Raw genomic sequence first — 12,732 nt, 5'->3', positions numbered from 1 at the left:
GTGTGGAGGGTTGTGCCCCCACAATTATATATACCAACTCCCAGATCACACTGCGGTGAGGAAAAGGTACATTTCTCGATCTACACTCTACCACAACCTTAATTCAAAACCTTCAAGTTTTCAAAAACTTGATCATATGGTCTCGACCATATGAATTTCGAGTTTCTGAAAACTCAATCATCTGATAAAGATACCCTTCCAATTGACCTTATAATTGTCTCAGACAATGCAAATGCTTCTGTTTCCCAACTCATATAGTCCCATTTTACTGTGTAGAATGCTTTTTCTGCATCAAGACCACCAATAATAGTATTTTCTTACATTCTGCTTCGTTCTCTGTCATCATTGTTCTATTAATGTTGTCAAATGCTTTGCCTCCCCTCCACATAACCACATTGATCCATATCTATCAATTTTGGGTACACCTTTGACATTCTCTTTATAGGTATAAACCCCTTTTAATCATGGTTTAAAACTGAAATGGACCTGTATGAAGCTGGGACTGATGTGCCTTTACCATCTTTAGGTATTGCAGCTTTCTTCCAGGATGTTGGTTCTTCACTTCCTTTTAAAATACTGGTAAACAAAGCCTTCCAGATCTTTATTACTTTCTTCACCCTTAGCTTCCAGACTTCTACAGGAATACCATCTGTTCTGGGGAGCTTCCTGCAGCTTGATAATTTCTCAGCATTTTTAACCTGATCGCCTCCTATCTTAACTGTTAATTGTTAAGCCTCATCTACCTCTAACCTCAGCATACTTAAGCCTTCCATAAATATTTCCATTTGTGCTTTTTCTTGATTTCTCTGCTTTATATAGATTTTCATGTAATTTCTGAAATATCTCTGGTTACTTTTAAGTTATCTAAGTTTGGCAACAACCCTTCCTACTTTTTGTTGTCTAAGTCATCATGCTAAGTGTTTTTGTGTTCTGGAGTTATCGAAAAACAGTTGCTTAACATCAATTTTTGTAAACTAATGCACATTGTCTAGATACTCCATTATTCTCTCTCTTTAGCACTCTGCAGCTGTGTCTCATTTTGTTCTTTGAGATTCCCCTTATTCTGCAATATTTCAACCTTTGTCAGTGTCTCTAAATAATTTGTGTTACTTCTTAACAGTATGTCTTTATCTTTTATTTTTACCATATTTCTAAATTCTACTTTCATTTTATCCTACTCAATAGCTTTAATTTCAAAATGATTTATATGTTGTCTAATAACTTTTGAATGGTTTACTTAAATTTCTCTCTTTTCAACAGGTAGATGGGGAAGCACAGTGTATCATTTTTATTTAATTGCCCTGTATTTTTATCTTAGTTGATATATGCGCATTATCTGAAATAGTTATCGGATGTGTGTCAAAACTTTCAATTAAATGCACATATTCCTGAGAAATATAATTTCTTTCTAGTCTAAACAGTTTTTTGTACCCTAGGGAATAATATGTAAATTCTCTCTGGGTTCCTGCTCCTTAGTTCTCATCTTCCACAGCAAATATTTTCATACATTTCTTCAGAAGTGTACCCTGTTTTGTTACATCTTCCCTTCTAGGTATCCCAAATACATCCTCACAGTTGCAAATCAAGTTCCATTCCCAACTTATAAGTAATAGTCCCTGCTGAAAGCTGATTATTTCTCCTAAAATTTTCTCAAGCTCCTTAATTACATTTTTAGGTGAAATTACATGCTAGCAAAATCCTTCTTCCCTGCCAGTAACCCTTTACTCCTGCAAATCTACCTTTAAAGTTTTTTATTACCTCTTCTGTCAGTATTGAAGCTCCTCTAGCAAAAGTATTTTCCTTTTCCTTTATCCCTTCTATTTTGCTGAATAGCTGTACTGAAATCCTTTTTTTATCAAATTGACACACTGACTTCTTTCTGCATATGTCTCCTATAGCATTGTTATTTGCACTGTGCATATCTTAATATAATTCAATATTCTTACCTTTTTGTCTATACCCGTGAAGCCATTAACATTCCAAAATAATATGTTTAGTGTAGCCGTTTTGACAAGAAGGTATTATTCCCAGTCATTATATATGACCACTTTTTTAAATGTCTATTTCCAGCTTTTGTGTTACATGCACCCACTGATGTTTGGCAGGTTGATCCTTTATAAAGTTTTTTTTTTTGTCATCTCCATTTGAACCTATGCGACATATCACAAGACTTTCTATTTTAATGAAAACCCTCAAACAAAAAACTAACACACCCCCAGAACATCCACATAACCTATTAACCTAAAACAAACACTCAAGACTATGCACATGTTCAGATTATGAAGTTTAACCCTCCGGATAGAAAACATTATCCCAAATTGACAGCTGCACCTAAGGCATTATTTAACCTAAAATTAAGGTTAGTCATGCTAAGATGCATATTACAGCCAATGTTGCTACTTGCATTAACTGCTGTCTGTTCTTATCTTATCTTTATTCCCCTCTCAGATGTGAAAAACAACTTGTATACTTTCAGAAAGCATTAACTTTTAGCCTTTAGAAAAGGTGTGTATGCCAGCTTTAAATAAAAGTAAATTATACTACTCTTACCAGAAAAACTGCTATCTCTTATTCACTTCCAGTCATTTTAAACTTTATATTTTGCTGAGCTGTTTGCCCTTGTACCTTTTAATTTTACATTTTTTTTTCAGGAAACAATGTCCAGATCTTTCAGTTTATTGCACTCACCTTTCCATGGAAACATAAGAACAAAATATACGGCTGCCCTCAGCTTCAGACTTCTCATCTGGCAATGAACATTTATTTGCTTAAAGAAAACTATTCATTAGATTGTGATCTCTCATTTTTTAAAAAAAATATTTGCTTGCATTCACAAAATAAATTGTCTTTAGATTAAGTTAAGGGCATTCCTCTAGCCATTCAGCTATGCAAGAATAAAAGAAATCATTTCAGTTCTAAGTATATTATAATTGGTGCACTTTTATACCCTACCCCACCCCAACAGCCCAAGATTACAACCTATTTACTTAAAAGTGCTTTTGTTCAGCCTTTTTTCTCTTTTTACATTGTAATATCTGCATTTCTTAAAACTGAAAAAAGGAAAAAGTATCTGTGTAGTATCTTTATCACAAACAGCAGTCACTGAACATGCTTTATTGTATAACATGCAATTTATGTCATTAAATGTTTATACAAATACTTTTCCTTTTTTAGGGTCCTTCCAAACACTAATGACATGAAGTAGGGCATTTGCATATCAGTCCTCCAACAAGTTTTACAAAGTCAACAAAAATCTAGCCTTTCTCATCAGTTTTTTTCTTGTAAAGCCATATTTCACTAATGTGATTGATATTTTATAGTGTAACTTTTTATTCATAAATTTCATTATTGCTGGTCTTCTTCCTGTTCATTTCCATTTCCTAGCCAGAGACTCCAGTTCAAGTCCAAGGTACTCCTGATTGATTTATTCAACTCCTGTGCTATTTTTTTGTCTCTCAAGCATTTTCCTTTGGAATACTGGAAAATGTTTTACTGGTAAAGTGTCTGTATGAGGCTTACCATCAGAAGAATGAGAAACAGAGTCCACTTCTGTTTCATGGCATATCCCTTATTGGACAAACATTTGTATTTCCTCTTTTACCTGTTCTGTAACAAAAATCACTTTGATCCTCCCAGAAAAAAATATTCTGAAGACAGCTGGATTCAGCAGCTTGAATCTCATGCTTGCCTCTCAACATTCCCTGATTTCTGGGCTAAATTTGCTTCTCTTGTCTTCTGCCTGGTGTACAATGAATAATTGCTTTCCATAAACATTCTACTCTTTCCATTTTTTAATATTTTACCCTGCTTTACCTTTCTACAACAGTTTTGTCAGGATCAGCTCGTTCTGCCGGCATGATTGCTTCTTTACTAATACAGGTCTTGGCTGCTTTCTCTTGACCAGGTTTGGAGCATACATGCAATATGCCCTTTCAGTTAACAAATCCTGTAGTGGAATACCAGTCTAGTTACTTCTTTGTACTTTCATAAAATTAATAGAGTCTGTTCCTTCTGGTTTCTGTGGTACAGCAGAAAATCTCAGGTTTCTCTGTATACTTTGTCCTCTAACTCTACCATTTTTTGAAACAGATCTTCTTGTGTAGTCTCATACTCAGCAAGGTTCTTCATTTCAAGCTCTGATTTTTGCAGTTTTATCAGTTCATCTAAATAGGTGTTTATTTATTTATTTTATTTAACATTTGTTTAAAGCTTTCATTTTTTCCAGCCTTTTATTATTAGAATTAATATACTCTTTCAGTGTTTCATTTATTTTAATCAGCTCTGAGCAAGTTTAATTTATATTTCTTTTAAATTACTGGAAGCCATCTCTTGTACCAAAGTTGGAGCTTGAACTGCTTTTTGTTGAACAGTTGCATGATTCTTCCCAGTCAGCGTTTTTTTTTGCTCACCTTTTCTAATTGATTTTCTTTCAGACTCTTACTGGCCATTATCCATTTCTTTTTACACACTGGGAGAGCTGCAATTGAGCTGTTGATCAGTGTGCAGCCATCTTGGAAAGCCATGGAAATTTTTTTTTCTTGATGGTCCTTATTCCTGACGGGAGATTCTCTGAGCTGTGAGCAACCGGACACCGTCTTCTAGGGGGATAGGGCAAGAATTAAAACCAGTTTTTAGTGTATTTATTTAATTGTTTGCATTTTATTTGTCAGATTAGTTTGCAAGAGTGGTCTCACTAATGGCTTTGGACCAAACCCTCCAAATGACAATATTTTATCCTAATCCGAAAACATAAAGAAGTGGATTTTGGATTCAGTGAATAAGAAGAGGTAGTTGAGGTGATGTACAGAAAAAACTGACTACTTCTTCAAGGTAAATTTGATTAAAGTGACTAATAACTTAGAACTTTATTGAACTGAAATAATAACACAATTAAAAAACAAAATGGTCAAGTAAAATTAAGACTTGTCATAAATAGTCTTGCTCATTACATGCAATTTGTAAAGCAAAAGGACAAGCTAAAATTATATGCAAGATCATAAAAAAATGTAAGTTTTAATGCCTGCTTGAAACTATTTTGTGTGTGTGTGTGTGTGGGGGGATGGGGAACATCCTCAACCAACCTACAGTAAATTCCAGTAGTGCGACCTTTGTAAACCTATCAGAAGTGAGTCATTTTTTGTCAGGGACTCTTGAAAGAGTAATACAGTTTTTTTACACTCTGCTAGCTCATTATAAACCTGTCTGTCTTACTTAAGGCAATCTGCAGTAGTTGTGAGTTGGAGAATGAGTTTAATAAAGTAAGGAAGATATAGTCTAAGTTGAGGATCAATAATCCCTTATCGAAGGTAAATCTTGATTGTTTTGATAGGCATTAAATATGAGATCTGGTCTTGTAATTAAAGTATTATGCCTTTCATCCAGTTCTTTGAGGTCCTGACTTGAATTGGATATAATAATATTTTTAATATTTCCTTTTTGATTTTATAATTAACCATATTTACCCTTCAGCTTAAATACAGATCAGCAGTACATACTATCTAGTCTTTTGCAAAAATAGTAGCATCACAGATGTACTGTAGCTGCTAATCCCCTACATCTCAAAGACTGGATGAGTTGAGAGTAGGCAGAGATTGTGATAACCAAATCATCAGCATAGAGAATAGTCTTGACTTCATGGTATGGATTAGTGAGTTTGTTTATAAAGAGAATAAATATCCAGCTACCAGGTACTGAATCCTGGAAGTCTTAACCCAACATCAGGCATTCACTAGTACTGTGGTAAAATGAGTTACTCTTTGTGTTGTCTAGCCATATAGATTTGAGGGATGCTTGCAGAACATGGAGTTTGTCTTTTGAACAATTTACTGAGCTTGTGCTGCTTTAGGTAAAAGCTGATGGTGGTATGGATAGCAGACTAAAATGCAGAATAAGTTTCAAACATCAGATGTGGTGCACATTATTTCATTGTAGTCCATGTTTAATTTGTTATGTTCCCTTTTACTAGGGGATGGTTTTGAAAGGCTACATGTTCCTTAAGAATGTAAAAGTGAGCTTTTGTTGTATTTTCTTTATATGCATGAACACAAACTGTTTTTTGTATTGCAGCTATTTTGATGCTGGATGATGACTTGTTGATCAGTGCTCATGACCTGACATTTGCCTTCTCGGTCTGGCAGGTAATAGTAAATCTCTTTTTGTATGGTTATTTTATTTTTATATTTTTGTATTTTACATTTTAAAACCTTAATGTAAAAGACAGCATGATAGACAAGTGGGGGAAGGAGGATATAGTTAAATTGCTAAAAAGAACAAAAGTTAATATTTACCATATCTGGCCCCATGTTGCAGGAGGATGAAGTCTTTACTATGGCACAGGCAAGCTCTGTTCGATTAGAAGCAGAGGCATCTGAGGGACTGGCAGGTGAGGATGAGCTCAAGTGGTTGATGCCAGCTCGTTCAACCTGGGGGTCTAGGGAGAGAGACTACCTGGTCCATAGCATTGGTTACATTTAAAGTTGGCTGGGTGTGTTGCCCACTTGTGGAGGCCATGTTGGCTCATGCTGCATTAGGCAAGGGTATCCCTGCTGAGCCAATAAGCAAAGGATATTTGTGGAAGCACACATGCTTCATGTTCCTGACCAAGTAGCGATGATAGGTTCATAGGTGGTTTAAAGAATGGAAGTATTACCCACTCCAAAAGACCCACAGATAACCTGCTATTTATGATCCAACTCTTGCCATTGGAGGAATTGATGGCCAGTGGGACTTCCTGGCCATGAATGAATGTGCTGTAGGTCTCTTGCCTAACCCAGAAATAATATGTCCCCTCCTCCATGGAGTGATGGAACAGGTTAGGTGCAGTCAGGGGGACCTTTGGAGGTGGGAACTTAATATTTATATATATATGTATGTTGTTACAGAGCAAGTCAACTACCACATTAGGAAAAAGCCACTGTAGTAAGTCAGACAAGGAATTCACAGAGATCTGTTAAATATACTGAGACTTCATTTATGAAATGCATTGACCTCAGTATCTGGTGCATGCTACCAATGGCAAAATTAACATTTTAGGAATCTGTAAGATTATCATCTTTCCCACTGCTGAAGTAGCCTTTAGGCTATATGAGTTGTGTCATGCCCAGAACACAACTGGCCTGCTTCCAAAAGCTCTGTCTCCTTCCTACATTTTCACTCTGACTGATTGGTCAGCCCTTTGGAGGAAAATCAGTAGTCAGGGTGAAGCTTTCTTCAGTACTTTCTTGTTTCCTTGTGAAGAAGCAGTTCAGAGGCTTCACAGGAGTAGCATCTGGCCTTCAGCTTCATTTCTGGCAAATAAGTTGCCAGTGAGGAACCCAGCCACACAGAATACTGCAGTTTATAAAAGAGTATTTTTAAATAGGGTTTTTAGAGGTATTTTAGAGGTTATTTCTATGAGAAAATGTATTTATTTCCAGTTTGATTACCGGGAAGGTCCACTGGGCCGAAATGACCCATTTTCAGTGGTTGCCCGGGGAGAAAAGCTCCAAGATGCTTAATACAGTTAGTATAGAAGTGGTACAAATGTATAAAAGATAAAAATATACAAAAAAGTTACAAATTAACACATTTGGTGTCATGCAAATTTAACAAAGTTCATTGAAAAATGAAGTTGGGGGTTATACAGTTTCATTAGAGGAAACACTCTAATGTATTAGGTTTGGCAACAATGTATGTATGAGCATGTGTAGAAAAAAGAAATAGTAGATACACTTTACTTACACACATATAAAATGGGATGCTAGTTACAGTATTTACAAGGCTGAGTCGTGTGAGAGTAGCTATAGGAGTTGTTGAGAGCATAGAGAGATAGATGCTGAAGGAGTTGTTTGGAGATTAGATAGACCCATAGGAGGGTATCTAAGCGAGTAATAGAGAGCTTAGGAACCAGTGCGAGAAACCCACTGGGAGCAAATGCTTAGCATGGATTAGGTAGGATGAAGGCAGGTACATTTCCATTTAGATGACAGGTGTTTGAAAAGCTGGCTTTTAAAGTTTTTTGAGTTTGGTATAGTTCTTAGTGTAGATGGAAGGGAATTCCATTTTTTGCCTAGTGAGTAAGAGAGGAGAAGTTGGCCAGCAGGACGTTTAGGTTTGTGGATAGCAACTTGAATCTGATATTCAAATCTTAGAGTTCTGTTGGGTGTGTAAGGGGGAAAGGAGATTAGTTAGAGCAAGACATTTTGCTGGGTGAAATATTAGTCTATGGGCAGTTGTGAGTTGGAGGTAGTCTAGGTAGTTTGGGAGTTCAAGCCAATTCAGGGATTGTAGGGTAAAACAATGATGGGTATAATTTCTGGAGTGAGTGGCAAATTTAGGGATTTTGTTATAGCAGTTTTCTAGTTAGGAGGTAATAGTGGAGGACAGGTTGGTTAGGAGAGGGGCTGCATGTAGTAAGGAAGGAAGAAGGTAAGTTGTGGACAGAGTATGCCTAGTAGAGTTGGAGATAAAGCGATTGTTCCTGTACAGCATACCTAGCTTTTGGTGGGTTTTCTTGATATTTTGTTGAATGTGGATTTAAAATTTGAGGTGTTCATCAATGGTAATGCCAAGTAGTTTAGCGGAAATAACCACTTCTATAGGTGAATTGGTATGACTATGGACTTTGAAGTTGTTTTTTTTCATAGGAGAGGGTCTTTGTAGGAGGGGAAAAGTACCATCTTTGATTTATTTGCATTAAGAGAGAGTTGGTTTTGGCACATCCAGTTTTCGGTTGTTGAGAAAGCAATTTGGGTTTTAGTTGGCAATTCAGAGAGGTTTGAGGCAGAGCAGACTAGGGTTGAATCGTCTGCGTATTGAATGATTTTGGCATCAGGAATAGCAGTGTGAAAGTTATTGATGAAGATGTTAAAGAGCATAGGGCCGAGGATAGATCCCTGTGGTACACCAGTTGGGGTAGGTAGGAAGGAAGAGATGGAGTTCTTCCATTTGACTGCCTGTGATCTGTCTGATAGATAACTGGAGAACCAGGATAAAGAGTTGGGTGAGAGAAGGAAGTTAAGAGAGATGACAGAGAAGGTGCTTGTGGGACACAGTATCAAATGCTTTAGACAGATCAAGTAAAACAGTAGAAACTAAATGTCCTGAATTTCGGGCTTGATTGACAGTTTCAAGGAAAGAGAGTAGAGCGGTTATAGTGCTATGGCCTGGGCGGAAGCCATGTTGGGTGGGAGTGAGAAGATTGTTTCGGGTCAGGAAAGGCATAAGTTGGAGGTGGATGCATTTTTCTAGGATTTTGGAAATTGGTAAGAGCAGACCAATAGGGGGAAAGTTTGAGATGCTGGTGTTTTTGCCTCCTTTATGAAGAGGAAGAATATAGGCTGAGCGCCAGAGTTTAGGGGCATATGATTCCTTTATGCATCTGTTAATAATGATGCTGATTGGAAGTGCAATACCATCTGCAGCACATTTTAGAAAGGAGGAGGGGATATTCTCAGGAGCATTAGAGCAAGGTTTAAGTTTGGACAAACTTTTTTTATAAAGTTGGTGGAGATGGGTTTGAGCTCAAACAGAGAAGGAGGGTTACTAGGTGAGTTAGGAAGTGGAGAGTGAAGGGAAGTTGGGTTATTGTCAGGAAACGTCTTTGTGAGGTTAGAAATAGTTTCTATGAAGAATGAGTTAAATTCAGAGCTTAGTTCAAGGTCAGATTTACTTGGGTCAGGACAGGGATTATTCTTGGAGCCTGGATTGAGAAGAGAATTTATTGAATTCCAGAATAGCTTGGGGTTTTTATTGTTATTGGACTGGAGTTTGATGTAGTAGGATTTGTTGTCCTTGGTGATTAGCTTTTTTGCAAGGTTACACAGCTGTTTATATTGGAGCAGCGTAGCGGGCAGTTTAATGTTTTGGTAAAGTTTACATATTTTATCTCTTTGGTGCATGATCTGTTTTGTCTCTTTGGATAGCCAAGGAACTGTTTTAGTTTTTATCCTTTTGTTTCTTAGAGGGGCTAGGGAGTTTAGGGTATCTAGGAAGACAGAGTTGAAGTAATCTATAACACTGTCATGAGGAAGGGTGTTTAGAATTTGCCAGTTCATTTGTTTGAAAATGTTTGAGAAAGTAGTGGGGTTGAAGCTAGTGAGGTTGCGAGTGCGAATGTATTGATGCTGGTGTGGGGAAGAGCTGGTTGAGCGATGTATGAAGGCTGGGAGGTGATCGCTAATGGCATCAGGAATAGTGCCAGAGCTGGTTATTTTATTAGGATCAGAGACTAGGATACAGCCTAAGGTGGATCCAGGTGGATTTGTTTTGTTTGGTCGGGTGATGGGGAGGATTAATTGAGTGAAGTTATAGAGATTGATGGTTAGGGAGGGAGAATGGCAGTTGATTTTGTTCCAGTTAATATTTACATCTCCTAGGATGTACGTTTCGTAGTTCATTCTAGTAGAAGCCCATAGGAGAATTTCTTCGCGAGTAGAGATGGTATTACCAGGTGAGATACATCTGGCAATTATGCAGATATTTTTATGTTTATTTAGTTTTAGTAGTCCAGCAGTTCAGTATTCTGTAATTGAGGAATTGGAATTTGGAGAGGAATTACAGTAAGGAGCTTAGAGCAGACTAAGGCAGAGTTGCCACCTTTTTTGTTTAGTGTGTCATTTCTGAATTTCTGAGAATATGAAATCCTGGGGGCAGGATCTCAGAGTCGGAGATAGAGGGTTTGAGCCAGGTTTTGGAGATGGCTAAGATGTCAGGTTAGTTATGGCTTAACCAAGCTTGAAATTGGTGAACTTTGTTATTAAAACTTTGTGCATTTATTTTGAAAATCTTTAGGGTGTTGTGGTAGAAGGAGGATGATAAGTGGTGGTTGTTAGCAATAGAGGGAGTAGGACCAGGGTTAGGATGGATATCACCAGCTTGGACTAGGTTATTAAAGAAAATATCCTTTAGCCATTCAGGTTTACTAGATATGAAATTAGTTAGATTTAAGTTTAGAGTAGGTGACAGTGTCTTAAGTTTAGAGGAGAAGATTTTAGGGTGGAATAAGTGCAGAGTGTTGAGCTGAATGAGAGATAAGGAGATAGAGTGGTGATGGGAGTATGATTGAGGGTGAAGGTGTGTATGTATGGTAGTTGTCTTTGTAGGTAATATTGGGCAAGCATTGGATGTATATGAGCTAGCAGAGTATAAGGGAATTAGGAGCAGGGAGAAGAGGCAGAGGGCCTGGGGGGTGTGATGACTTAAAAAGAGCATATTGAAGCAAAAGGGAGAGTGATAGATGTAGGTTGGTAGAATAGAGAAGGTTGAATAGGAACAGAGGGTTTAGAAAGTGATGGAGGTTTTTTATAGCAATTTAGTAAAACAGGAGGGGACTTTAATTGTTTGGGTGGTGTACAGATGGAAGAGAGTATGAAGGAGCTGTGGGTGGGAGGAATTAAGTGATGGAGCTGCTATTGGGTAATTAGGCTGAGAGGGAGGGGTCAGGGAGGAATAAGGCTAGGTGTGCTGGGGGCAGGTGGAAATTGGGGGCTGGGTAAGGGAGCAGAGTGAGCCCGTAGGGCGAATGGAGCAGGAAGGAGTGGAAGAGATGAGTACAGCAGGAAAAATATCAGTAAAGAGCAGTTAAATTGCTGTAATAAGAGGGTTTGTACTAATGTTTTTGGGAAAAGTAATGCAGGCTGACCTTTACTGAGGGAGGTTTAGCATGGAGGGAGAGGATATAAGCAGTCATAGAATATTAAATGCAACTGATTTTTCTGTAGAAAAATAACTATCAGTATTAAAATGTACGAATAAAATGTACGATTAAAATGTTCTGTGTATGCAAACTTTGTTATTTTATAAAAAGGTTTGTACTGAGAAGTGTTTTATACAGACTGTTAGTGTTTGTGTTCACTGTATGACAATGTACCTGCCATTTTTTTTGTCAGACTGAGGTTTTGAAAAAGGAGTTTTCTGATAGGAATTTAGTGTGATGCCTATGCATTATTATGGTTGGAGACTGCGTATGTGAGAGTAAGTGAAAGCATGCTGCTTAGGAACACTTTTTCACAACTTACCATCTTATAGAGACATCCTCCTTCAGTTATGGTATGGATACTTAACCCTCTTCCACCAGTTCTATCTTCCATTATACCTAGAAAGGAAAATCAACATACCAAAGAGCCCTTGCTGACACTGTGAGCTCAGACAATGCATCAGCTGATAGTGGGTGAATCTGTAGTGGCCATTAGCCATTTCTCAGACCACTCACTTACCTCTCTGGCTTCATTTACTGTAGTCTTTTCACCCACCATAAGCAAGGGTCAGACACATATTTTTGGCTGTTCCAGTGTCTCATCCGAGTATGGACGAGCCATCTCTTCTGGGTCAGGGAGACATTCCAGGAGATGTTGCTTGGTGTAGCCAAGGAAAGAGACACCTAGATGGGACAGAAGTACCCTCTCTGAGTCTTCCTTTATCCACACCTGTAATGAAAAAACAAAAGGTTGAACATTGTTTGTCTGAATACATGGCATCTGTTAGAAGACATGATTTTCTTGCCTTAGCCAAGCAATTGTTACAGGCTGTAAATCCTGGTGCTCAGAAATCCCTACCTGAAAATAATGTCAAGAGGTATTATTGACAAAAACAAGTCAGAGGATTCTGACATAGACAGAGATAATGCTTCTTCTCCTGCAGATTCCTAAACCCAAATCCCTGATTCTGAGGAAACTTGGTACTCACACCCCCCCCCCCCAGAGGAATTTTCCTTCTCTCAGACAGTAGCTAGGATGAATGTATTTTATGGAAACA

The 12,732-nt window shown here is 37.7% G+C and overlaps 1 protein-coding gene across 1 annotated transcript in view; it reads left to right on the top strand.

Annotated features, from left to right (window-relative positions):
• The window catches only part of EXTL2 (exostosin like glycosyltransferase 2), a 264,444-nt gene that overhangs the window by 171,558 nt on the left and 80,154 nt on the right, over window positions 1–12,732 (top strand). Inside the window, exon 3 of the mRNA XM_044085747.1 lies at window positions 6,067–6,137. Within this exon, the coding sequence (XP_043941682.1) occupies window positions 6,067–6,137 (71 nt within the window). The remainder of the gene's footprint in view (window positions 1–6,066; window positions 6,138–12,732) is intronic.

The sequence above is a fragment of the Protopterus annectens genome, chromosome 10.part0 (assembly GCF_019279795.1).
Source record: "Protopterus annectens isolate FY-2018-M chromosome 10.part0, PAN1.0, whole genome shotgun sequence".
Taxonomy (NCBI): domain Eukaryota; kingdom Metazoa; phylum Chordata; order Ceratodontiformes; family Protopteridae; genus Protopterus; species Protopterus annectens.
The sequence above is the reverse complement of the archived record's forward strand: the minus strand, read 5'-3'. Positions and strand labels throughout refer to the sequence as shown.